General features: G+C 50.1%; 3 protein-coding genes across 14 annotated transcripts in view; 2 read left to right on the top strand and 1 right to left on the bottom strand.

Annotated features, from left to right (window-relative positions):
- The window catches only part of LOXL3 (lysyl oxidase like 3), a 21,920-nt gene extending 3,409 nt beyond the window's left edge, over positions 1-18,511 (top strand). The window contains exons 3-14 of one of the 4 annotated variants that reach the window (XM_025405857.1): positions 916-1,079; positions 1,677-1,891; positions 14,685-14,904; positions 15,137-15,317; positions 15,459-15,613; positions 15,854-16,021; positions 16,155-16,317; positions 16,859-17,102; positions 17,201-17,316; positions 17,396-17,532; positions 17,639-17,750; positions 17,953-18,511. In XM_025405857.1, coding sequence (XP_025261642.1) covers positions 916-1,079; positions 1,677-1,891; positions 14,685-14,904; positions 15,137-15,317; positions 15,459-15,613; positions 15,854-16,021; positions 16,155-16,317; positions 16,859-17,102; positions 17,201-17,316; positions 17,396-17,532; positions 17,639-17,750; positions 17,953-18,026 — 1,949 coding nt within the window. In that variant the 3' untranslated portion in view covers positions 18,027-18,511. Of the gene's footprint in view, positions 1-915; positions 1,080-1,603; positions 1,892-14,684; positions 14,905-15,136; positions 15,318-15,458; positions 15,614-15,853; positions 16,022-16,154; positions 16,318-16,858; positions 17,103-17,200; positions 17,317-17,395; positions 17,533-17,638; positions 17,751-17,952 lie in introns of those variants that run through there. The other 3 variants (XM_025405858.1, XM_025405859.1, XM_025405860.1) reach the window with 3 other exon arrangements.
- HTRA2 (HtrA serine peptidase 2) lies at positions 18,316-22,198 on the bottom strand. Of its 7 annotated transcripts, XM_025405865.1 has the most exons (8): positions 21,094-22,198; positions 20,788-20,992; positions 20,504-20,698; positions 20,236-20,268; positions 19,905-20,010; positions 19,706-19,775; positions 18,921-19,016; positions 18,316-18,815 (listed from the first exon to the last, which is right to left on the bottom strand). In XM_025405865.1, the coding sequence occupies exons 1-8, from the start codon at positions 21,597-21,599 to the stop codon at positions 18,650-18,652; spliced, it is 1,377 nt and encodes a 458-aa protein (XP_025261650.1). In that variant the 5' UTR covers positions 21,600-22,198; the 3' UTR covers positions 18,316-18,649. The 7 variants fall into 7 exon arrangements, with proteins under 7 accessions (XP_025261650.1, XP_025261652.1, XP_025261653.1 ...); XM_025405867.1 differs by lacking the exon at positions 18,921-19,016; XM_025405863.1 differs by having other exon boundaries at positions 18,458-18,815; positions 19,905-20,268; positions 21,094-21,761.
- AUP1 (AUP1, lipid droplet regulating VLDL assembly factor) lies at positions 21,709-24,950 on the top strand. 3 transcript variants are annotated; one of them, XR_003122376.1, is made up of 12 exons: positions 21,709-22,023; positions 22,104-22,241; positions 22,321-22,471; positions 22,664-22,848; positions 23,110-23,182; positions 23,278-23,351; positions 23,602-23,668; positions 23,770-23,872; positions 24,010-24,129; positions 24,238-24,353; positions 24,480-24,660; positions 24,765-24,950. XR_003122376.1 is itself a non-coding variant. In XM_025405874.1 (12 exons), exons 1-12 carry the CDS (start codon positions 21,974-21,976, stop codon positions 24,799-24,801), a joined length of 1,233 nt encoding a protein of 410 aa, XP_025261659.1. In that variant the 5' UTR covers positions 21,709-21,973; the 3' UTR covers positions 24,802-24,950. The 3 variants fall into 3 exon arrangements, 2 of the variants coding, with proteins under 2 accessions (XP_025261659.1, XP_025261658.1); XM_025405874.1 differs by having other exon boundaries at positions 24,542-24,660; XM_025405873.1 differs by having other exon boundaries at positions 21,715-22,023; positions 22,104-22,471; positions 24,542-24,660.

Raw genomic sequence — 24,950 nt, 5'->3', positions numbered from 1 at the left:
TCTTAAAAAAAAAAAAAAAAAAAAAAAAAAATCAGGGCTGGGCGCGGTGGCTCAAGCCTGTAATCCCAGCACTTTGGGAGGCCGAGTCAAGCAGATCATGAGGTCGGGAGATCGAGACCATCCTGGCTAACACGGTGAAACCCCGTCTCTACTAAAAAATACAAAAAACTAGCCAGGCAAGGTGGCAGGCGCCTATAGTTCCAGCTACTCAGGAGGCTGAGGCAGGAGAATGGCGTAAACCCAGGAGGCGGAGCTTGCAGTGAGCTGAGATCTGGCCACTGCACTCCAGCCCAGGCGACAGAGCGAGACTCCGTCTCAAAAAAAAAAAAAAAAAAATCGGGTTTCGGACAGAGAGAAGAACAAGGGCAGCACAGACAGGGCGAGCGCAGAAGAGAATGCAAGGATGTGATGAAAGGATCTTGGATGTCCAAGCCTCATAGATAGATCAAACTCCTAAGCCCCCATGTATTGGCTGTGTGGTCTTAAGCAATTTACTTAGCTTCTCTAAACTTCAGTTTCTTTATATAAAACGGTGTTCTGGCAGCTCTGTTCTAAGAATGATCACATATGTGCACACCATGATAGAAAACCTGGCACGCAGTAGGTACCTGATTAATTGTAGCTATCATTGAATGGGTAGAGACTAATCAGAACATCAGGGTTGATTCTTGGTTTTTTTATTCACCCTATCAGGTTCTTGAGCACCCCCAGATCACACCAAACTTCCCTCAATCTTATGCCCCCTTCCTATTCCCTGCCAGGGTCCCCTGTCCCTTCTCCACCCGTTATCATACCAGAAAGATGGGATCATCATGGCCAGGTGGGAGGCATCAGCACTCACTCTTTCCAACATCCCCATTACTCCCCCATCCTCCCTCCCCAAGCTTCTCTGTCCCTTCGTCTCCCCTTCCACAGGCCGCATCTGGCTGGACAACCTGAGCTGCAGTGGGACCGAGCAGAGTGTGACTGAATGTGCCTCCCGGGGCTGGGGGAACAGTGACTGTACGCACGATGAGGATGCTGGAGTCATCTGCAAGGACCAGCGCCTCCCTGGCTTCTCAGACTCCAATGTCATTGAGGTCTGCACTTCCTAGACATACACACACATACCACCCAGGATAGCCAAGAGGACTGTGGGGTGGTTAGGGGAGACATTAGAAAGTAGTTACCACTGGGGGATCATTTGGATTGGTGGGAGGCTTGGAAAAGCAAATGATAGAGCTCCCAGATGCTGTAAAATCCAACAGGGTTTTTAGCATTCGCATTCAAGGGGCTACACCTGGCATGAGCCTCTCCAGCTTGATCCCTAGTCACCCCTGGGGCACCTGGTGCTCCCCTTCTCAAAGGTTCCTGCTTTCCTGAGACATCTTCCTTCTGACTTTCTCCTCCTCCAAAGCCATTTCCTCTCTGAAGTGCGCCCTCCTGCTCCAGGCACAGGGAGGTGCTCCTTCCTAGTGCCCTGAATCCTCTCTGGGAACAAGCATATCCCCCCGCGCTGCTGGCTGCAAGAGAGTCCACACCGAGGACTGCGGCCATTGTGGCCGCTCTCTCAGTGCCGCCTCGGGCCCATCTGGCCACTGGGTTTACAGCAGGCGCACCAAGCAGGGTTCCTTAAGAGTGGCAGGACAGGAAAGGTGCCACTGGGATTCTTTCCCTGCTTGTGGCCCCGCCCCCAGGTAGAGCATCACCTGCAAGTGGAGGAGGTGCGAATTCGACCCGCCGTTGGGTGGGGCAGACGACCCCTGCCCGTGACGGAGGGGCTGGTGGAAGTCAGGCTTCCTGACGGCTGGTCGCAAGTGTGCGACAAAGGCTGGAGCGCCCACAACAGCCACGTGGTCTGCGGGATGCTGGGCTTCCCCAGCGAAAAGAGGGTCAACGCGGCCTTCTACAGGTGAGGGGCCGCGGACACCGGGCGGAGCGGGCCGGGATTGGGGTGCTCCGTGATGAATAGCCTTGGGAGACATCTGAGCAGGTCCGGGGCACGGGAGGAGCCGGGGATCGAGACGCGCGGGAAAATATGGAGGCCGTTGCGAAGCTGGATTGTTGGGAAATCTTGTGGGACCACGAAAGGTGCCCCAAGGGAGTACCTGAAATGGGGACCAGTGAGGGTCCCGCTCTCTCGCGGCCGACGCCTGGCTGGGCAGGCAGATTCCTCGGCCCGGGGCGCGCGCCGGCCTCGCGAGGCCACTCCCAGGCCCTGGGGCGATTCCAACGCTGGCGCCGCCGGCCAGCGAGTTCCGAGTTCAGCAAGGACGCGGCTGCCCCTGGGAGGCGGCGCCTGGGTGTGTCCCGCGCAGGCTGGGCGCGCAGGGTCTGGGGACCCCGGGACGGCGGCGCGCGGTGGCCGAAGGGCGCCAGGAGACACGGCGCCCCCTCTCTGCCCGGGCCACCCCCGGGCGCGTGTGTGAGCGCTCGAGCGCTCGGACTCCTGGAAGTCCTGGAGTTTCCCAGAATCTCTTTTGGCGAGGCCCAACCTCTCCACCTGCGTTGGAGCCCTGGGGTCCAGTCCGGCTTCCAGGGAAACGCATCACCCTGGGAACTGTCTGTGCTTATCGTCTCCCTTCCCTGGAGCATCTCCTTTGATCTTTTTGAGAAACTGCCATTGACAGCCAGACATTTATTTGGAAATCTTTACACGCTCTCTCTGTAATCTACTTTGCAAGTCAAAAATCCTCCCTTTCTTCAGTGGTTCCCTAGATCAGTATTGCTGAAAGGCCACTTGATGTCCGGATAGCTTTCCACGGGCACACTACTGCAGATGGGGTCTGATGCGGCCAGCCACTATAGAAATCCTCAACTCCGACAGAAGCATGCTCGGATTACACTGTCTTCCTACTACGGCAGCTTCCCACTGCTTATACTGAACTTGTCATCACCTAAAACCAGTTCAGGTCTTCCCTATGCTTCCTACTGATAGAGCAGCCTTTTACAACCCAGGTATAGGTGACGTTTACCCTATTACATTTGTTTTGATACAGAATTTAGAAGCCATAAAAAAGCCATGATGATCCCATGAGATTATCTTGAGTCCTGATGTGACTTTCCATCTGTCATCCCTCTCAGCCTCCTCTGCTGAACAGACATGGCAGCTTTGCCTTCTGGCTTCATCCAAATGGCTAAAAGTTGTTGTGAAAATGTTTAAAACCAAAGTCTAACTCTTCTTGCAAAATGTTCCTGCAGATTTTCATCAAGCTTCTAATCATCAGCTGTAAAATATGTTCCTTCCACCAACTGGGAAGAAACAGAACACTTCAATGATATAACCAACATTTCACCTGATCTATCTACATACTTCTTATCTGTAATGAAATCATGGGAGATTTTGTTAGTCTTTGATAAAAAATCCAGAAATGCTATATTCACAGTCATTCTCCAGCCTTCCAATTTAGTAACCCTGTCAAAAAAGAAAATCATAGTAGTTTGAGCCTATCTTTACTGAAATCCTTTTAGGTCTCTTAAGAATCACCTTATTTTTTCCTAAATGCTCACAAACTTCTAGTTAATAATTTATTCTAGAATATTACTTATGTGTAGATTGAGGAATTGAGGAATCCTTTTTCGCCTTTTTTTTCTTTTGAAAGTCAGGATATTATCCAGTCTCCAGTCTTTTCTATACCTGCTCACACTTTCTTTGACTTGGCTCTGAGGCTCATCTGAAATGTCTTTCAGTACTGAGGATTTTCAGTACTTTATCTGGCTTGGACACTCAAACCACTTTAAAACAAACATGTGCTGTGCCTCTTTATTTTCATCTATCTTGGGGCTGCATTTCTTTCTCTGTGCTGCTTACCTTCCCTAATTTAAACCCCATGTTCTGAAAGATGCATAGCATTTAAATAGACATTTCCAGTGAAGAGGATAGCATGAACAAAGGTGTAGAGATCCATTCACCCAATATTTATTTACTGAGATCTTACTGTGTGCCAGGTACTGTTGTAGACGCTAGCCGTGGCTCATGCCTGTAATCCCAGCACTTTGGGAGGCCAAGGTGGAAGGATTATTTGAGCCCAGGAATTCGAGACCAGCCTGGGCAACGTAGTGAGACCCTGTCTCTACAGATAATTTTTTAAAAATAAAATTAGCTGAACATGGTGGTGCGTACCTGTGGTTCTAGCTACTTGAGAGGCTGAGGCGGGAAGATTGCTTGAGCCCAGGAAGTCAAGGCTGCAGTGAGCCGTGATTATGCCACTACACTGCAGCCTGGGTGGTAGAGCAAGACCCTGTCTCAAAAAATAAATTAACTAAGGCCGGGCGCGTTGGCTCACACCTGTAATCCCAGCACTTTGGGAGGCTGAGGCAGGTAAATCACCTGAGGTCGGGAGTTCAAGACCAGCCTGACCAACACGGAGAAACCCCGTCTCTACTAAAAATATAAAATTAGCCGGGTATGGTGGCGCATGACTGTAATCCCAGCTACTCGGGAGGCTGAGGCAGGAGAATCGCTTGAACCCAGGAGGCGGAGGTTGCAGTGAGCTGAGATTGCGCCAGCCTGGGCAACAAGAGCGAAACTCCATCTCAAATAAAAATAAAATAAAGTAAGTAAATAAATAAGTGGTCAAGGAAGGCCTCTTGGAGAAGGCATCATTTGAGAAAAGATTTAAAGGAGGTGAGGGCACAAGCTATGCAGACCTCTAGTAAACATTTCCAGGAAGAAGGATCAAAAGTGAAAATATTCTGGGGTGTGTATGCCTGTATATATGTGTGCGTGTGTGTGTGTGTGTGTGTGTGTGTGTGTGTGTAGTGGGTGATGAGATAAGGCATTCTTGTCCTTCTCCTGGAGGCCACTGTGGCTGGAGCTGAGTGAAAAAGAGGAAAGTGGTAGGACATGCAGTGTAGGTGGTGATCAGAAAAGAATGGGGAGCCAGATCCTGTGGGCCATCTGGGAGAGGCTGGCTTTTGTTCTGTGGGAGATAAGGAACCACTGGAGGGTTTGGAGCAGGGTTGTGACATTGGGCTTCCATTTTTTTTCAGTACTACTTTCACTGCTTTATTAGGAATAGACTGTAAGGGATGCAGTAGAAGCAAGAAGTCAGGTGGCTAGTTATGGGGTTATCGTCTTCTGAAAGCCACGTAAAGAAAGTGAAAGATGATGATGACCAGCGAAAGTGGTGAAAAATGATCAAGTTTTATAGATAGTTGTGATGTGAGAGAGAGGAGTTAAGGCTCTCCAGGTTTTTGGCCCCAGCTAAGTATGGAATTGGCCTCACCTGACAAGCAAAATAGTGGATGGAGCATGTTTTGTTGGGAGATGGGCTTGGGGGTGGAGGGTAGGAACTTGGTTTTAGACCTGTTAAATTTAAGATTCTTTAAGACATTGAAGTGGTGAGGCTAAGTTAGGCAATTTAATATAGGACTCGGAGTTCAGTTGAGTAAAACATATAAAGTCCTGAAACTGGACAACATACCAAGGAAGTGAATGTAAATTTAAAAGACAGAGAGAAAGAGGCCCAGAGACTGAACCTTGGGGAGACTAAATATTTAAAAGTCAGAAGATAAGATGAAATGCAAACAGTGAGGTGAGGTAGGAAGAAAACCAGTGGAGTGTAGTGGCCTGGGAGCCAAGTAAAGTGCTTCAAAGAGGAGAGAGTGACCAGCTGAGTCAGTGCTGCCCAGACCTAAAAACATGAGGACTGAGAAACAAATGCTGGATTTAGCAACAGGGAAGTCACTGTTGTCTCCAACAGAGATGATAATGAATGGCTTATATTCGGAAAACAGTAAGTTAGCAAGAGTAGGTTTATACTGAGAAATAGTGGGAGATCTAGATAAAGGGAGGCCAGAAAATGGAATGCTTTAGGTGCCAAATTGGAGAGCTTGGCCTTTGCCTTATAGAAAAATTACAAATAAAAGTATTTGTATGGGACAAGAATAAAGCCAGTGTTTTTGAAAGTTTGCCTGATAGTAGTAGATGAGGAGAGGAGGGTCTGGATGCAGTAAAACCAGTCAGGAGTTTGTTCTAAAATTGAAGCTTATCAGGAGGGTAACAACAAAGATGGAGGAAAATGAATAGATGTAGGATGACTGATAGAACATAGAGAATGAGAGAAGAGATACCTAAAATGATTCCGACCCTGCCTGAGAGAAGGATGGTACCAGCAGCCATCTCTGGGCTTCAGGTTAATATGAATTAGCTTTAGAGATGGGCCGTCTTTGGAAAGTTTGAGACGCAGGAATTGTCCCCAGGTATGCAAAGCTGAAATAATTTTTAGAGATCAGGAATATTTGTTGGACATATCGGAATCTCATACTAAGTCTGGGATATAAAGCCTGGGGAAAGAGATACACTAAAGCGCAGAGGCCATTTTTCTTGGGGAAAGAGATTGCGGGAGTCCTGGGAGATTCTGTGATGGGGCTATGATCTAGATCCTTCACAGGTCAGGCCCAGCAGAGGGAGCATTCTCGCAGGTGATACAATTATGACAGACAGGCAAGATGGTTGTGAACAACTGTCCCCTCCCTAGGGGGAAAAAGATGGATCTGCTAGCTTTTAGAGGAAGTAAGATTTAGGGAATGAGAAAATCAAAACCTGATGTAGTAAACATTTTTCAATTTGTTTTGGTAGTTCTACCCTAGAACATGTAAAAGTTGTAGAACTTTAGAATAAGAAAATAATGTACAGATAATTGAACTATTTACTGCTCTTTTACAGGTAATGAAATTGAGGCTCTAAGAGCTTCAGTGCTATTTAAAAAGTCACTCTTCTAGTTCATTTCAGCTTGACAGATGTTTATTGAACTCCTATTTGCCAAGCACTGTGCAAGGTGCTGAGAATACAATGGTAAATAAATGACAAGAGAGGTTATTAGGCTGCACACCATAGAAGACCTTATGGTCCTTATAATAAAAGGATTGGGAAGCCATTGATGTTTGGGTTTTTTTGTTTTTTTGTTTTGAGAGGGAGTCTGGCTCTGTTGCCCAGGCTGGAGTACAGTGGCACCATCTCTGCTCACTGCAACCTCCGCCTCCCCAGGTTCAAGTGATTCTTCTGCATCAGCCTCCCGAGTGGCTAGGACTACAGGTGCCCACCACCACGCCCAGCTAATTTTTGTATTTTTAGTAGAGACGAGGTTTCACCATGTTGGCCAGGCTGGTCTTGAACTCCTCACCTCAGTTGATTCGCCCACCTCGGCCTCCCAAAGTGCTGGAATTACAGGCATGAGCCACCACTCCCGGCCATTGAAGTGTTTTTTGTTTGTTTCTTTGTTTGTTTTTTGAGACGGAGTCTCTCTGTCACCCAGGCTGGAGTGTAGTGGCTTGATCTCGGCTCACTGCAAGCTCCGCCTCCCGGATTCACGCCATTCTTCTGCCTCAGCCTTTGGAGTAGCTGTGACTACAGGCGCCCGTGGCCACTCCCGGCGAATTTTTTGTATTTTTAATAGAGACAGGGTTTCACTGTGTTAGCCAGGATGGTCTCGATCCCCTGACCTCGTGATCCACCCGCCTCAGCCTCCCAAAGTGCTAGGATTACAGGTGTGAGTCACTGTGCCTGGCCCATTGAAGTGTTTTAATGGGGAGGGCTGTGAGATGGCATGATCAGGTTTGTGACTCCAAAAGATCATTTTGAATCTATTTCTTTTTCTTTTTCTTTTCTTTTCTTTTCAGACAGAGCCTTGCTTTGTCACCCAGGCTGGAGTGTAGTGGTGCAATCTTGGCTCACTGCAACCTCCGCCTCCCAGGTTCAAGCAGTTCTCCTGCCTCAGCCTCTCGAGTAGTTGGAGTTACAGGCACGCACCACCATGCCCGGCTAATTTGCTTTTTTTTTTTTTTTTTTTTTTTTGTATTTTTAGTAAAGATGGGGTTTCTCCATGTTGCCCAGGCTGGTCTTGAACTCCTAACCTCAAGTGTTCTGCCTGTCCTGGCCTCCCAAAGTGCTGGGATTACAGCTGTGAGCCACCACGCCCGGCCTTTGACTCTATTTCTGAGAATGGTCAGGAGAGGAGCAAGATATATGGATTGGAGAGATTTAGGAGGTAAAATTGACAGGACTTGGTTATTGATTGACTTTGGGATCCAAGAAAGGGAGAAGTCAGGATTAACCCCTAGGTTTCTGGAGTGGATTTTGCTGAGATAATTATCTTTCTTCTTTTTTTTTTTTTTTTTTTTTGGACCTACATTACATTTTAGATTACTTTCAGATCTCTACCTAGAAACATCAAGAAGACAATGAAATAGATAAGATTATGAATACACTTTATATTGTGTGTATTAGATTATGGTGTGAATTAGACCATATAGAGGGCCCTATATGAAGTGAGAACAGAATGCCTAAGATAAGAGCTCCACAAATTTTAATGACCAGATAGGGGAGGAGCCTGCAGAGAAGACCAAGAAAGAGCAACCAGAATTAGGAATAGGCGGCTCTGGGCACACTGCCTAGGAGTCAGCCCTGCTCCCTGGGGAGCCACTCCGGAAATTAAAAATATTTTAATAATAATAATAATAAGCAGAATTAGAAATAAAACCAGGATATTGTAGTGTTATAGCAGCCAAAGAAAGAGAGGACAGTCAGATGTTGCAGAGAGGTCAGTAAGATAAAGACTGAAAAATGTCTGCTGGATTTAACAAAATAGAAGTTTGCAGAGTGATAGGTAGGGAAAACCAGAGGAAGTGGGTTAAAGAATGAGTGAGAGGAGGCTGGGCGTGGTGGCTCACACCTGTAATCCCAGCACTTTGGGAGGCCGAGGCAGGTGAATCACCTAAGGTCGTTTGAGACCACCCTGGCCAACATGGTGAAACTCCATCTCTACTAAAATACAAAAATTAGCTGGATGTGGTGGTGCATGCCTGTAATCCGAGGTACCTGGGAGGCTAAGGCAAGAGAATTGCTGAGCCCAGGAGGCGGAGGTTTCAGTAAGCCAAGATTGCACACCACTGCACTCCAGCCTGAGTGACAGATCGAGACTTTGTCTAAAAAAAAAAAAAAAAAAAAAAAAACGGTGCGAAGAGAGGATATAAAGATGGTAAATATGGACAGCTCCTGAAAAATGTTACTATGAAGGGGAGGAGAGATGAGTAGAGGGTGTGTGTGTGTGTGTGTGTGTATATGTGTCTGTGTGTATGTAGGAGTGATTTGAATGTTTAAAAGGATTCAGTTGAGAAAAAGAAATTGTGTGCAGGACAGAAATTGTAAAAGATGGAATTTAGAAACATTTAGGGACAGTAGACTTAGAGAAGAAAGATAGTTGAAAGGAATGAGAAGAGGATATACAAATATAGACAGGTTTTTGTTTTGGGTTTTTTTCTGTTTGTTTGATTCTTTGTTTTTGAGATATAGTCTCTCTGTGTTGACCAGGCCGGAGTGCAATGGCACCATCATGGCTCACTGCAACCTCGACCTCCTGGGCTCAAGCAATCCTCCCATCTCAGCCTCATGAGTAGCTGGAACTAAAGGCTCGAGCCACCACATCTGGCTAATTTTTAAATTTTTTGTAGAGACGAGGTCTCACTATGTTGCCCAGGCTGGTCTCAAATTTCTGGGCTCAAGCAGTCCTCCTGTCTCAGCCTCCCAAAGTGCTGGGATTACAGGCATAAGTCGCTGCCCCTGGCCTATACATAGGTTTTTATGTTTTATGGTTGAAGGAATGAACAAATGGTAGGTGGAAACAAACACATCTGTGAGTGAAGAAATTTAAATCAAGACAAATAACAGCACTGGTCCTCAATAAGACAAAGTCCTTAACATAACTTATATATAATTTTATATATAAAATATTTATAAGATAAAAGGGTCTAAACTCTTTTATATAAATATGAAATAAGATTACATATATGTGTGGGGGTATATATATAAATAATACAAAGACCTTATGATATAATGTCCTTAAATAATTTAGAGAAGAGGTACTTCTAAATTTCTAGACAATACCAAAATGTTTGAGTACTACTCTGGAGATCAAGGTGATCTCTCCAGGTTGATTGGTGAAGAGGCCAAGTGTATTTCATTTTGCACATTTTAGACATGTTTAAGAAAAATACATTTGGAGAAAAAAGTTCACACCATATTTATAAGATGAAAGAGTCTAACTACTAGTAATGTCTCAGTAAAGGGACCTGAAAGTTGTATATTCTTTGCCAAGAATGTCCAACATTTTGGACACTTTGACAAAGAGACCAACTAAGTAGATCCTCAGGAAGAAGCAGAGGCAGGAAATATCAAACAGCTTCTGAATGGTTTAAAATATATACATATATTTAAATCCCAAGGTGTCTTCACACATTAAACAGTCATCCCTCCGTACCCATGGGGGATTGGTTCCAGAACCTCCCAAGGATACCATAATTCAAAGATGCTGAAGTCCCTGATATAAAATGCTATAGTATTTACATATAACCTGTGCACATCCTCTGTATGCTTTAAATCATCTCTAGATTACTTATAATACCGAACATAATGTAAATGCTACATAAGTAGTTGTTATATTTTATTGCTTAGGGAATAATGACAAGAAAAAAAGTTGGTACGTGTTCAGTACAGATGCAGGTTGAATCCACAGATGCAGAGCCCATGGATATGGAAGGCCAGCTGTACTGTGTTGAAATATGACTCCTCAAGAGAAACAGCAGAGCAGGAACATGTTCAAAGAAAGGACAACTAAGGCTGGGCTCAGTGGTTCATGCCTGTTATCCAAGCAATTTGGGAGGCCAAGGCAGGAGGATAGCTTGGGCTCAGAAATTTGAGATGAGACCAGCCTGGACAACATAGTGAGACCCTGCTTCTACAAGAAAAATAAAAAAAATAAAAAATGTTAGCCAGTCATGATGGTGTATGCCTGTGGTCCCAGCTATTCAGAAGGCTAAGGTGGGAGAATCACTTGAGCCCAGGAGGTCAAGGCTGCAGTAAGCCATGGTTGCACCATGGCACTGCAGCCTGGGTGACAGAGTGACCCTGTCTCAAAAAAAAAAAAAAAGGAAAAATGATTTATTTCCCTGGAAGTTAGGGAGATGAGCTCAGTTTGTGAATGACCACAGCATATGGGATTGGAACTTCAGCAGGAAGGGCGGTGTCATTGTGAGGAGCCTGGCCTGTGTTCCCCAGTCAAACCAAGTTAACGCCCTTGGATATTCAGCCTTCGTTCTTGGTCCTGGCCCAGCAGCCTCAGGCATGGACAGTGTCAGAATTCTTTCTCAAAGAGAGCATCCAGGAAAAAAAGACCCAGTAGCCTCCCTAGGCCTGACTCAGGCTGGTTCTCCCTCCTAGCCTGCTCAGTCTAGCAATCCTAACAATCCTAACAATGCTCCCCTTAGCCCTCCACTGAGGTTTAGCACTAACATCTGGACCCAGGAGTCCTTACTTGCCATCTGCCCTATCTAATTTCTGAGGGTGGTAGCATGGGGACACCATCCTGAGTCCACGGCCTTCATTTCTGCTCACCCACCTGGTCATGTGCTGATGAGGCCAAGCAACCATGAAACCTCGGGTCTCGGCCAGGCACAGTGACTCACACCTGTAATCCCAGCACTTCCGGAGGCTAAGATGGGCAGATCACAAGGTCAGGGAGTTTGAGACCAGCCTGGCCAAGATAGTGAAACCCCATCTCTACTAAAAATACAAAAAAAAAAAAAAGAAAGAAAGAAAGCTCGGGTCTCAGGAGTGTCTTGTCTGCTGTTATAATGTCGTGCCACCAGGAAGCCTTCTGACTGCTAGAAGAGAAATCTTGCCCCTGGTCCTAGTTGCACCAGCCTTTTCCACTTGGTTCTACACTGACCCTGACTACTATTGTCTTATCCTCACAGAAAGTTGAGGAAGCGAGCGGCCAAGGTCTCAGCCCGACACCCCAAGTCCCTTGGAAGGTAATGGGGCAAGAGCCCTGGGACCTCCTGCTCACCCTGTGGCCCCAGGAGGTGGATGGATGGATGGCAGCCTATCCATATCCATCCCAGAACCCAAACTGATGGATTAGGGATGTGAGGAAAATGGCTTTTCCTGTGGGGAGGTGAAGGGAGCAGGCATGGGGTTGGGCAAGCTTTGATCTTAGGGAACACAAGGAGGAAGTAATGTAGGAGCAGCTGAGAAGCCTGCCATCTTTACATGTCCCCCAAATAGCTTGGACTCCAACCTCAGCCACCTTCATTCCTCCTCCTTCCTGCCCCCTCCATCACTTCACTTAGTTCACCCACATTCCCATTCTCTCCCCTCTCCACCTTTCTTCTTCCCTCCTCCCCCTCCCAACTCTGCCACGTCGATTGACATTGCTAGATTTCCCATTACTGTTGCTGAATCCAGAGAGCAGCATGAGTTCCTGAAATGCAGTTTAGTGGTATTCGGCAGACGGTGGATGTGGAAAATCTGGCCGTCCTTCACTTTTCCTGTCCCTATGCTGCCCACGAAGGGTCTTTCCCAGAAACAGAAAAATAACCCTCTACCTTTCCTGTGCCACGTACGTAACCACTACCTCTACCAACTTCCTTCTCCTTTTTGCAGACCAATCACCAAGCTTAAAGTCAAACCCAAACCCCGAGTGGGCAGGGGGCCAACCAAGAGGTAAATAAAATTCAGGTTGGGTGGAAAGGAGAGGGAGCACAGAGTTACCCGGCTGTGGCCAGGGAGGGAGGGGGTCCAGGAGGCCTGTGTGGCTGAAAGAGCTGACCAAGAAGAGGAGCAGCAGCAGCTCTTAGAAATCACTTTCCAGGGCTTTAACCAAAGTGTTACGCAAGACTGGTCCTTACCTTGGTCTCAGGAATGATGCTCGTCCCAGGATTTGTTGGTTTTTTCACTCACTGACTACCTCGTTCCACATGCTTACTTATCTTCCCCTGGTGAGTTCCAGGAGACAACCTGGTGCTTTTCTCTTTCAGACGCCATACTTGCCTCTCCTGTAAGAGGCTACATTTGCCTAAGGGATCAGTGTTCCCAAATCAAATGTTTTATTTGATTAGTTGTTGAAAATAAGTGCTACCAGCTTACTCAAGATGGAGTGAAACTCAGGGTCCCCTTTGGAACCTTTACCAGGAATGTGGACAGATTGACAGCCCCTGCCTCTCTGGCTCATTTTCCACAATTAGGCTCCCAGTTCCCTAATCTTCCTCCTGGGCTCCTTTAGAACTCGAAGTGGGAAGCTTCCAACCCCTGTGATTACATCTAACTTGTCTTCAAAAGGCAGTTTGCACATTAAAAGTCTCCCTGATAACTTCAACAGGGACTGAAGTATCGATAATTCATCCCTTTCTCCTCTCCTGTTCTCAACAAGTTCCAGTCTCACCCAGTGGTCCCCTCATAGCCCTCATTCCCCAGGTTCTCTGGTGGTTTCAAAGGATCCCAGAAATTTGGGGATGTTCTTGTAGTACCCTTCTAGCTTAGGGTCACCTTTGCCCAACATGGCCACACTCTAGCCTTCCCTGACCCCCACATTAAAGTACACACTGCCATTTTTATTTTGTTCATTGTAGACAACGGGGATGAGGATGTTTAGAAGATAGATGTCTTTTTCCTGTGATGGGCTCTTTTTTACTTTCAGCCAAACAGGACTCTGGGAGAGTGCCTGATCTCTAGATCTTCAGGATCCATTTATCCTGAGCTTCCAAAGGTGTTCTGTAAAGTCTCCAGGCTTCCTTTGTCTGTTTTGTGTATAAACTTTTCCTCCTCCTGTGTCTTCCTAGCCAGTGGCTTCAAGTCATCATACTCCGTCCTTCCTCTGACATCAGGTGATAGGGCACATTACTGCAATAATGCATGACCACATCAGCCTCACAGACCCATTCCACTGACACCAGACCTCATCTTCTTCCCTTTTTCTGTGGGCTTGACCCAACTGTTTTGGGCAGAGTGTACTTCACTCAGGCACATGCCTCACTGCAGCCTCTCATTCTATTGGTATCGATAAACAAGTCCCCCCATTCTCTCAAACATCTCGGCACCATTTCCAAGCTTTAGCATCTATAGTTCAGTCCCATTATCCTATTCATTTGGCTTTGGGACACTGTTATGTTGAAATTGCAGAAGCATGGACTGCCTTTTTAAAGACTTACACAGCACAGGTCCTGGGATGTCTCTGCCATTTTGTTGTTCACATCCACCTCCTTTCTCTGGTCATTTATTCCCTCAGACGTTGACCTGTCCTGCATGTATACATCTTCATTCTTGCATATGCCAGTCCCAGTTCTTCCTGCATCTACCTGCTGGTCTGTTCTTGCTGCATCTGCCCCTCCTAATCTGTCCTGCAGAGTCTCTGGCCTCTGCGGAGCCATGTAGATGGGAGACTTCCTTAGTCCTTTGCATCCTGACTTACTCAGTTATTCCAGTCTCAGCATCACAGAAGGACTTGCTCGCCCTGGCTTTTCAGGCTTCCTGTGTCAGCCACTCCCTCCTGGCCATTTCTTCCAACTGGAAAGTCCTGGTTTCCCCTTCCCTGAGGCCTTAGCCTCAGCCTCCTTTAGGGCCAGCGGCCTGAAACCACTTGGAACAGTTTCTTCCAGGCAAGTCGAGACTAGCCATCCTTCCCTTAGGGTTGTTCTACTGCAGGAGGTCCCCAAGGGCCCTCCTGTCTAGGTAGTTGAGGCTCCCTCAGCCTGGAAACGCAGCAGTCCCCACGTATCTCCGGAGGGAAACACAGAAGGGGGAAGAAGAGGGGATAAATGGTCACAAAAGGGTGGGGGGCATGGTGGAGGCTTGAAGTGGGAGGATGGTTGTGGGGCCAAGAGGCAGGAGCATTGTTTTACCCTACTGCACCTCACTCCTGTCCCCCCAGGCTGCTGGCCCAGCGGCAGCAACACTCCTTTGGTCTGCATGGGGTGGCGTGCGTGGGCACGGAGGCCCACCTCTCCCTCTGTTCCCTGGAGTTCTATCGTGCCAATGACACCGCCAGGTGCCCTGGGGGGGGCCCTGCGGTGGTGAGCTGTGTGCCAGGCCCTCTCTACGCAGCATCCAGTGGCCAGAAGAAGCAACAACAGTCGAAGCCTCAGGGGGAGGTGTGTGAGACAGTGACTATGACCTTTCCCACCCCAGGTGGAGAACCCCTAGCCTGGCAACCCCTGATTAAGCACAGCCCTGACCTTTGAGGACAGAGAGGAGCCTTCCAGGGGGTGGGCCACAGACCTGATACCACCCACTCCCTCCCACCAAAGTCTCACTCATCTCCTAGGTGCCCTCTCCGTGCAGATGTTGCCATTTGCCTCTGTTGGGCACTTCTCTGTTCTGTAGGCCCGTGTCCGTCTAAAGGGCGGCGCCCACCCTGGAGAGGGCCGGGTAGAAGTCCTGAAGGCCAGCACATGGGGCACAGTCTGTGACCGCAAGTGGGACCTGCATGCAGCCAGCGTGGTGTGTCGGGAGCTGGGCTTCGGGAGTGCTCGAGAAGCTCTGAGTGGCGCTCGCATGGGGCAGGGTGAGGCGGCATGGAGGTGGGAGGGAGAGGGAAGGAGGTACATGCTCCTGGGGGGGCACATTCCTTCGGAAGGTTAGGTGTCCCCTGGGCAGACAGTATATGCTTAGTTACAACTTCCTGATCTTTGCCATCCGGTCCTAGGCATGGGTGCTATCCACCTGAGTGAAGTTCGATGCTCTGGACAGGAGCTCTCCCTCTGGAAGTGCCCCCACAAGAACATCACAGCTGAGGACTGTTCGCATAGCCAGGATGCCGGGGTCCGGTGCAACCTACCTTACACTGGGGCGGAGACCAGGGTCAGTCATCCTCTCCACCTTGGTTGAGGTCTCTTTCATCCTATCCAGGCATGGCCTCCAATCTACAGTCCAATGGCCCCCAGCCCGTGGACTGGCCCCTGCCATCCTGCAGCTCCCACCTGACCCATCACTTGCTAGCCCATTATGTGCCTGAGTCATGCTTCAGCTACATCTATGTTACAGACTCCCACTACCTCACCTCAAAGCTTCCTCCAGCGCTTCCATTCTGTGTCACTACAGATCCGACTCAGTGGGGGCCGCAGCCAACATGAAGGGCGAGTCGAGGTGCAAATAGGGGGACCTGGGCCCCTTCGCTGGGGCCTCATCTGTGGGGATGACTGGGGGACCCTGGAGGCCATGGTGGCCTGTAGGCAACTGGGTCTGGGCTACGCCAACCACGGCCTGCAGGTGAGTGGGAAGGAGAGGGGAGCCGAGGCTGTTGTCTCAAAGCCTGTGTTTTGGGCAGAGGGCTGAGGAATGAGTCCCTTGGCCCAAGATGCTGGATCCTGGGCCTTACAGAAACATCTGCATATATCCCCAGGAGACCTGGTACTGGGACTCTGGGAATATAACAGAGGTGGTGATGAGTGGAGTGCGCTGCACGGGGACTGAGCTGTCCCTGGATCAGTGTGCCCATCATGGCACCCACACTACCTGCAAGAGGACAGGGACCCGCTTCACTGCTGGAGTCATCTGTTCTGAGAGTGAGTGAAGGAGGGGGTGATGCATGCCAGGGAAGGGAGGGTCTGGGCCACCCCTTTGCTGGGAACGGGGGCTGTAATCTGGAGGGGCACTCGTTCCCCATAAAAGAACCAGTTTCACCAGGCAGGCGTGGTGGCTCACACCTGTAATCCCAGCACTTTAGGAAGCCAAGGCAGATGGATCACGAGGTCAGGAGTTCAAGACCAGCCTGGCCAACATGGTGAAACCCTGTCTCTACTAAAACTACAAAAATTAACCAGGTGCGGTGGCAGGCGCCTGTAATCCCAGCTACTTGGGAGGCTGAGGCAGGAGAATCACTTGAACCCGGGCGGCAGAGGTTGCAGTGAGCCAAGATCACGCCACTGCACTCCATCCTGGGCGACAGAGTGAGACTCTTTCTCAAAAAAAACAAAAACAAAAACAAAAAAAACCCAAAAAAAACCACAACCAAAAAAACAGTCTCACACACTAGGGAGGGATGGAAGCACCCCTCTCTGTGAAGTCAGCAGTGACTTCTAACACCCTCTTCCTTTATCGGTGCAGCTGCATCGGATCTGCTGCTGCACTCAGCATTGGTGCAGGAAACCGCCTATATCGAAGACCGGCCCCTGCATATGTTGTACTGTGCTGCGGAAGAGAACTGCCTGGCCAGCTCAGCCCGCTCAGCCAACTGGCCCTATGGTCACCGGCGTCTACTCCGATTCTCCTCCCAGATCCACAACCTGGGACGAGCTGACTTCAGGCCCAAGGCTGGGCGCCACTCCTGGGTGTGGCACGAGTGCCATGGGTGAGAGGGTAGGGAGTCAAGTAGAAAGGCAAGGCCACGGGGATGGGGCAAACCTTCTGGGGGCAGAGAAGGAAACAGAAGTTCCCTTCTCCCCACAGGCATTACCACAGCATGGACATCTTCACTCACTATGATATCCTCACCCCAAATGGCACCAAGGTAGCTGAGGGCCACAAAGCTAGTTTCTGTCTCGAAGACACTGAGTGTCAGGAGGGTGAGTTGGGGCCTGAAGTGGACCACATGGTATCCATCACACAGCCTTTCCTTACACTGACATATGCCAATCCCTCCAGATGTCTCCAAGAGATATGAGTGTGCCAACTTTGGAGAGCAAGGCATCACTGTGGGTTGCTGGGATCTCTACCGGCATGACATTGACTGTCAGTGGATTGATATCACAGACGTGAAGCCAGGAAACTACATTCTCCAGGTACCTGGAGTCTGGGGCTTCCAGATGGGTGACTAGGGGAAGCGTTAAAGACACCTTTGAATTTGAGGATTGTTGCTGGGTTAAGTGGCCTTTTTCTCACTCACAGGTTGTCATCAACCCAAATTTTGAAGTAGCAGAGAGTGACTTTACTAACAATGCAATGAAATGTAACTGCAAATATGATGGACATCGAATCTGGGTGCACAACTGCCACATTGGTATTTGATGGGAAGAGCAACCCAGGAAGATTAGGGGATGGGAGGGAAAGACGTTCATTCTCTTTTCTGTAACTTGTTTCTGCATCTTCCCACCCTCCTCTGGAGCTCTCAGTCCCTCCACTTGTACCCATCTTTCTCCACAGTGGGTCTGTCTTCCTCCCTCTGTGCAGGGCGCCTCCCAAATTGCCTGTCCACTCTGCAGGTGATGCCTTCAGTGAAGAGGCCAACAGGAGGTTTGAACGCTACCCTGGCCAGACCAGCAACCAGATTATCTAAGTGCCATCGCCCTCTGCAAACCACCACTGGCCCCTAATGGCAGGGGTCTGAGGCTGCCATTACCTCAGGAGCTTACCAAGAAGCCCATGTCAGCAACCGCACTCATCAGACCATGTACTATGGATGTGGAACTGTCAAGCAGAAGTTCTCACCCTCCTTCAGAGGCCAGCTGTCAGTACCTGTAGCCAAGCATGGGAATCTTTTCTCCCAGGCCCAGCACCGAGCAGAACAGAGCAGAGCCCACCACACCACAAAGAGCAGCACCTGACTAACTGCCCACAACAAAAGATGGCAGCAGCTCATTTTCTTTAATAGGAGGTCAGGATGGTCAGCTCCAGTATCTCCCCTAACCTTAGGGGGATACAGCTTTACCTCTAGCCTTTTGGTGGGGGAAAAGATCCAGCCCTCCCACCTCATTTTTGACTATAATATGTTGCTAGGTATAATTTTATTTTATATAAAAAGTGTTTCTGTGATTCTTTAGAGCCCTGGAATCAGTGCTGGTGGTTCGAGGGACCTGCCCCCACTGGTTCATGTAACCCTCTGTCCCGTCGCCCTCAGAGCCTCAGCCAGGAAGGCAAGGAGGAAATCAGAGCAGGAGCCTCATACTCTTGGTGATCTATTCATTCTGTGACCTCAGGGGTCACATATAAGGTCAGTGTTTCTCGTCCCCGCCGGATCTGCACTGCCAGCTGGGATTGGGTTCGAACAGCTTCATAAACATCTTCAGCATTGTGTACCATCTGCCCCCCAATGGCCAAAATCACATCACCAGGCCGCAGACCAGCCCTACAGAGAAAAATGGACAGAGAGAAAAGAAGGAGTACAAAGCCTAGTTCAAGGACACATGCACACCTCACCCATCCCCATATCACACTGCAGCCTCTCCCTCACCGGTGTGCAGGGGAGCCCAGGATGACTTTATGGATGAGTACACCATGCTGAACATCGGGAAAGCTTGGTTCTCGAAGCTGTAGTTCAGCAAGGATGCTGAAAGTACACAGATCACCCTATTAGCCAAACCCAGGCATTCTCCCCATCCTGAGTTCCACCTCAAGTCTCTCATCAACACATTGGCAAATAGATGGACAGGACATGCGCTAGGTACTACAAAATACAACGGCAACTCACTTTCTGTCTTCTAGCAATAAAGTGCAACATGTACATAAAAGATGTACACCACATGAGGGCACCAAATGACAAACAGTATTAAATCAATAGCACTAATGTCATTCTAGAGTACTAAAAGAAGCTTTAAGGGGAAAAAACTTAAGCTGAGCCTAAAAGGATGGGTCCGATATTAACCATATAAAACAAGAACAGCATAAATAAAAAACATGGGAGTAGGAAATCAGGTTGGCTGAGTATTCATATAGGAAGGTATTACAGCCAGGTCTAGAAAGTTGATTTACAGATAGATGGAAAATGCCCTTAAATGCCAAGTTAATGGATTGAAGGCTTGAAATCAAAGCAGTAACAGGATGAAATCAGTCTGACAGGTGTACAAAGTGGAGTGGGATAAGAAAGTCAAGATGATGAAGGGAGACAGCTCTTGTGATTATTTCAAGTGTGACACAGTTCATTTTAGATAAAGACAGAAATGAGAACAAAGCTCAATAGAGGTGCCCACCTCTGATTACACTGGTCACATTACATGTCACTATCCCTAAAGCTCATACCTGGGACTCAGGGTCAGCATCATCACCCCAATGTAGCGCCGCTGGGACCCACTGATTCCAGAGGAGGAATCTGTGACAGAGGGACAAATAAGCCCCACCCAGCTACATCCTTCCTTCCCTGCCCTCTTCTCCCAATAGACCACCCTCCAGGAAGTCCCAATGAATGCCCCTCCCGTATTTCCCCATAAGCCAGGCTCACTCTTCTTTTCCCCACGATGCAGAAACTCTCGAAGGCGATCAGAAGGGATGGCAAAGGAGATTCCAGCTGTGACCTTCATGGTGTTCACTCCAATCACCTCTCCATCCTGCAGGGATACATCCCCCAGTTCCCTAGCCCAAACAAATAGTAGGGGATGGGGGCACCCGAACAAAAGTAGCAGCAAGTGTTGGGGAGATCCAGTTGGATGTTGAGAGATAGCCAACAAAGAACTGCTCAGAAACTTGACCAAACATCCTTGAATTAGGGAAAACCTACCCTTCCCACACAGACCTGGGGCTGGGATTCTTGGAAGGAAGGATGTCTCACTCACCAGGTTAACCAGGGGACCTCCAGAGTTCCCAAACTGCAGGACAAGGAGAAAACATGAAAGAGATCTGAGGATTCTAAGTCTGGGGGCATACCAGGATGTAGGTACTTTCTCCAAATTCTCTTCTTTCTCAGCCCATGAATGAGTGGCCACATTTTTGCAGCCTAAGCTCTGTATATAGGCTCATCCACCATATATCAGTTGGTGCTTGTACCACACAGCCTCTCCCCACTCCCCCATCATGTGTCATTTCTCTCCTATCAGGACGCACATCAATAGCTGCATCCGTCTGAATGTATTCCACATTGGTTTGGGGGAGTCCCAGGTCTCTGGCTGGACGCTGAGCAGAGCTAACAATGCCGGATGTGATCGTGTTCTGCAGTGCAAAGGGACTTCCCATGGCAACAACAAACTCCCCTTGCCGGACATCAGCTGAGCGTCCCAGAGGCAGCGTGGGGAGAGGCTCCTAAGGGAGAATGGGTATAAGAGACCTGTCATCTGGAGATGCGAGCAAACAAGCAGCTCCAACCAGACCTGGCCTACCCCAGCCCCCACCTTAGTCTGAATCCTCAGCGTTGCGATGTCTGCCACGGGATCCACAGCTGTGACCACGGCCTCATACGTGTCGCCGCTAAGCAGTCTCACACGGACTCTGCGCCGATCAGCCACCACATGGGCGTTGGTGACAATGAGCCCATCGGCAGCCACCACGAATCCTGAGCCGTTCGAGATAGGGACTTCACGGCCCAAGAAAGGGTGCCTGGAATGGAGGGAAAGCACGGATAAGAGGAGGCTCTGACCCCTCCTACCCGCCCGCCCTCCGGCCCGTGGCTTCAGTGCCTCCCGGTCTACTCCCATTACCGGTCCAGGATCTCGATATAGACCACGGCAGGTGCTGTCTTCTCCACCACATCTGCGATGAAGTTGTACTGACTCCGGGGAGAAGCGGGCGGCGGGCCAGGGACGGCGGCGAGGACGGCCGGAGGACCCCGACCCCCGCCCCACAACAACAACAGCACTGCCCCCCCAGCGCCCAGTGCCACAGCCAGCCACGCGCGCGAACGGCTTCCAGAGTTCTCTGAGGCCTCCCGGGTCCTGGTATCTGGGGTCACCGCAGTCAGTTGTGCCCGGGGACCCGGGGTCCCAGACGTCAGACATGCTCGGGGTTCAGGGACCCCAACACACAACCGGGCCCAGAGACTGGGGGTCCCATAAGTCACTCGGGCCCGGGAGTCAGAAGTTCCTGACGTCAGCAGGGCCCGGAGGTCAGGGGTCAACCGGGGTCTCCTCCCCCAGCGAATGCCCCCCAAAGCCCGCCATGCCCGAAGGCTCCAGCCTGCACCCCGCCCCGCCCTCGGCGCAGCCATCAGCTCCGCCTCGGCTGCCTCCTCGCCCGCCCTACTCAGAGGCGGCACCCAGGACGCGAGCAGGCGGACAGTAGGACGCGGGGCACGCCGGTACCTGAAGTCCTCCAGAAGTGCACGTCGGGACCAGGATTCCGGGAGGCCGACTCCTCCCCGTCCCGCGAATGCCGGGAATTGTGGTCTCCGTGGGACGCGAGTTGTGAGACGGCCCAAGGGGCCGCAGGGTATGCTGGGACCGCTAGCCCTTCCGGCGCGCCTCAAGACTTCGGGTCCTGTCACCCCGGGCGGATGCCCAAAGACTCCGCCTTCCCAGGAGCCCCTGCGGCCGGGCGCGAAGATGGCGGCGGCGACGGCTGGGCGCTCCTGAAGCAGCAGTTATGGAGCTTCCCTCAGGGCCGGGGCCGGAGCGGCTTTTTGACTCGCACCGGTAAGAGACCCGGCGGGAAGAGACCTACCCCTGCGTCCTCTCGGCCTTCGGCGCCCGACCACTTCGCCTCTCGCCCCCAGGCTCCCGGGTGACTGCTTCCTGCTGCTCGCGCTGCTGCTCTACGCGCCGGTCGGGTTCTGCCTCCTCGTCCTGCGCCTCTTTCTCGGGATTCACGTCTTCCTGGTCAGCTGCGCGCTGCCAGACAGCGTCCTTCGCAGGTTCCGACGTGGGCGTTTGGGGAGTGTCAAAGCTGGGCCTGGCCCGAGGCCACACAGTCACCACCGCCTGTGTCCCCAGGTTCGTAGTGCGGACCATGTGTGCGGTGCTGGGGCTCGTGGCCCGGCAGGAGGACTCCGGACTCCGGGATCACAGTGTCAGGGTCCTCATTTCCAACCACGTGACACCTTTCGACCACAACATAGTCAATTTGCTCACCACCTGTAGCACCGTGAGTGAGAGCGAGGCCGAGAGCGCCACGGGGCGGTTCCCTGGGGCCCAGCTGAAGGCCCCCCTGTCCCACTCGCGTTCCCCATGGAGGATACTGAGCCTTACCCCTAACCCCGATCCTCTACCCCACATGTCATTTTTTTTCATTTTCCTCAATTTTTTTCTTCTTGCTTTCTCTTCTCCTGGTTCCCAGCCTCTACTTAATAGTCCCCCCAGCTTTGTGTGCTGGTCTCGGGGCTTCATGGAGATGGATGGGCGGGGGGAGTTGGTGGAGTCACTCAAGAGATTCTGTGCTTCCACGAGGCTTCCCCCCACTCCTCTGCTGCTATTCCCTGAGGAAGAGGCCACCAATGGCCGGGAGGGGCTCCTGCGCTTCAGGTGGGTTTAGCACAGGTATCGGGTGCCAACTGGGTAGGTGGTCAAGCTTGTGGGCCCTTGAGTTTTTACAACCTTCTTCGGCCCTTAGCCCCCAACATCTCTAGTTCATTTCCTTTCTGTCCACTTTTAGTTCTTTCTCCTGAATGCCTTCTTTCTTCAATTGTGTGCTTGTAGAGTTTGACAGTTGCCTGTTTTAAGGCACCTATGATCTGCTGACTAGCCTGGCTGGATTCCCATCCTACTTTCTCCTTCCTCTTCTAGTTCCTGGCCATTTTCTATCCAAGATGTGGTACAGCCTCTTACCCTGCAAGTTCAGAGACCCCTGGTCTCTGTGGTGAGTGTGTGTTGAACAAGGAATCTCTGGGGCTTGGAGGGGAAGTTTCCCATCCCTGGCCCTGGCTTAGGCCTCACTTCATGCCCTCCCCTCAGACGGTGTCAGACGCCTCCTGGGTCTCAGAACTGCTGTGGTCACTTTTCGTCCCTTTCACGGTGTATCAAGTAAGGTATTATTAACTGCCCTCACATTTTGGTCGCTGGGGAGAGGCTCACCTCAAGGTCAAGGAATTAGTGGCCTCTGCCCTGTCCATTTGTAGATCTTTATATCAGAGTTCTACCACAGAAGCAACACAAAGTATTTACAGTATTTACTATTTTCCCACCCTCACCATGCAAAGAGGTACCAAAGCAGGGAATGGTGACAGCTTCTACCCTGGGTGCCCACAACATAGCCCTGGATTGTTTTTTTTTTTGCAGGTGGCTTCGTCCTGTTCATCGCCAACTAGGGGAAGCGAATGAGGAGTTTGCGCTCCGTGTACAACAGGTGGTCGGGTGCACAGGCAGGGTGGAGGTGGGGTCCCTACTTAGGAGGAGAGGGAGGAAAGCTTGAGATCTTGACACTTCCAGTCTTCCAATTCTCCCTAGCTGGTGGCGAAGGAATTGGGCCAGACAGGGACACGGCTCACTCCAGCTGACAAAGCAGAACACATGAAGCGACAAAGACACCCCAGATTGCGCCCCCAGTCAGGTATGTGGTCTCTATACATTACAGCTTTGGAGTTTTTTGTTTTTCACCCTACTGTGATTCCTCCCCTTTTCCTGTGCTAGTTAGCCTCTCCTAGTTCTCTACTTACCAGAATTTCTTTTTTTTTTCTTTTTCCACAGCCCAGTCTTCTTTCCCTCCCTCCCCTGGTCCTTCTCCTGATGTGCAACTGGCAACTCTGGCTCAGAGAGTTAAGGAAGTTTTGCCCCATGTGCCATTGGGTGTCATCCAGAGAGACCTGGGTATGGGAAAGGGTGGCCCCACACCGGGAGATTGGGCACAGGGAGGAAAAGTGGGTTGTGAAGGAAGAAAGTGAGCAAGGAGTGGACTCCCTTCTCTTTTCTCCTCAGCCAAGACTGGCTGTGTAGACTTGACTATCACTAATCTGCTTGAGGGAGCCGTAGCTTTCATGCCTGAAGACATCACCAAGGGAACTCAGTCCCTACCCACAGCCTCTGCCCCCAAGGTGAGACCCAGGAAATGGTCAGATCCAAGTCTTGCGGTGAGTTGGGGGCAGGCTACATACTCCCTTATCCCTGACCTTTCTTTTTTGATCCTGAGACCCTAGCATAGTGCCTCTCTTGCAAAGTAGGCATTCGATGCGTGTTTAATGATGATGACTCCGCAAGCCCTCTGACATTGTGATCACCTCAGTTCCCCAGCTCTGGCCCGGTGACCCCTCAGCCAACAGCCCTAACATTTGCCAAGTCTTCCTGGGCCCGGCAGGAGAGCCTGCAGGAGCGCAAGCAAGCACTATATGAATACGCAAGAAGGTGAGGGGGTTAGAGGGTAATGAATAGGTTGGGGCAAATTGGAGAATGGAATTATGGAGCTACTATGGCAAAGCCTGAATAATGTCTCTCCCTATGTCCCACAGGAGATTCACAGAGAGACGAGCCCAGGAGGCTGACTGAGCTCAAAGGAACAGGATGGCACCCAGAGCCGCAGGACGGAGACTGGGGGCAGCCCTCACCCAACTCACAACAGGCTGGATGGGTGGGTGGTAAAAGGGAAGGATGAGGCTCCCCCAATATCACATTAAATTCATGGTTTTCATTCAAGG

The sequence above is a fragment of the Theropithecus gelada genome, chromosome 13, assembly GCF_003255815.1.
Source record: "Theropithecus gelada isolate Dixy chromosome 13, Tgel_1.0, whole genome shotgun sequence".
Taxonomy (NCBI): domain Eukaryota; kingdom Metazoa; phylum Chordata; class Mammalia; order Primates; family Cercopithecidae; genus Theropithecus; species Theropithecus gelada.
Note: the sequence above shows the minus strand (reverse complement) of the source record. Positions and strands in the feature narration are given on the sequence as shown.

Excerpts from the sequence above, each read along its gene's own strand:
- AUP1 (XM_025405873.1), top strand. The coding sequence starts at position 21,885 with ATGCCCAAAGACTCCGCCTTCCCAGGAGCCCCTGCGGCCGGGCGCGAA. Across the intron at positions 23,352-23,601 it reads TTCACGGTGTATCAAGTAAG|GTGGCTTCGTCCTGTTCATC; the intron begins GTATTATTAACT and ends TTTTTTTTGCAG. Across the intron at positions 24,354-24,541 it reads CCACAGCCTCTGCCCCCAAG|TTCCCCAGCTCTGGCCCGGT; the intron begins GTGAGACCCAGG and ends TGATCACCTCAG.
- HTRA2 (XM_025405862.1), bottom strand. The coding sequence starts at position 21,599 with ATGGCTGCGCCGAGGGCGGGGCGGGGTGCAGGCTGGAGCCTTCGGGCA. Across the intron at positions 20,699-20,787 it reads CGCTGAGGATTCAGACTAAG|GAGCCTCTCCCCACGCTGCC; the intron begins GTGGGGGCTGGG and ends ATTCTCCCTTAG. Across the intron at positions 20,269-20,503 it reads AGACGGATGCAGCTATTGAT|TTTGGGAACTCTGGAGGTCC; the intron begins GTGCGTCCTGAT and ends CTTGTCCTGCAG.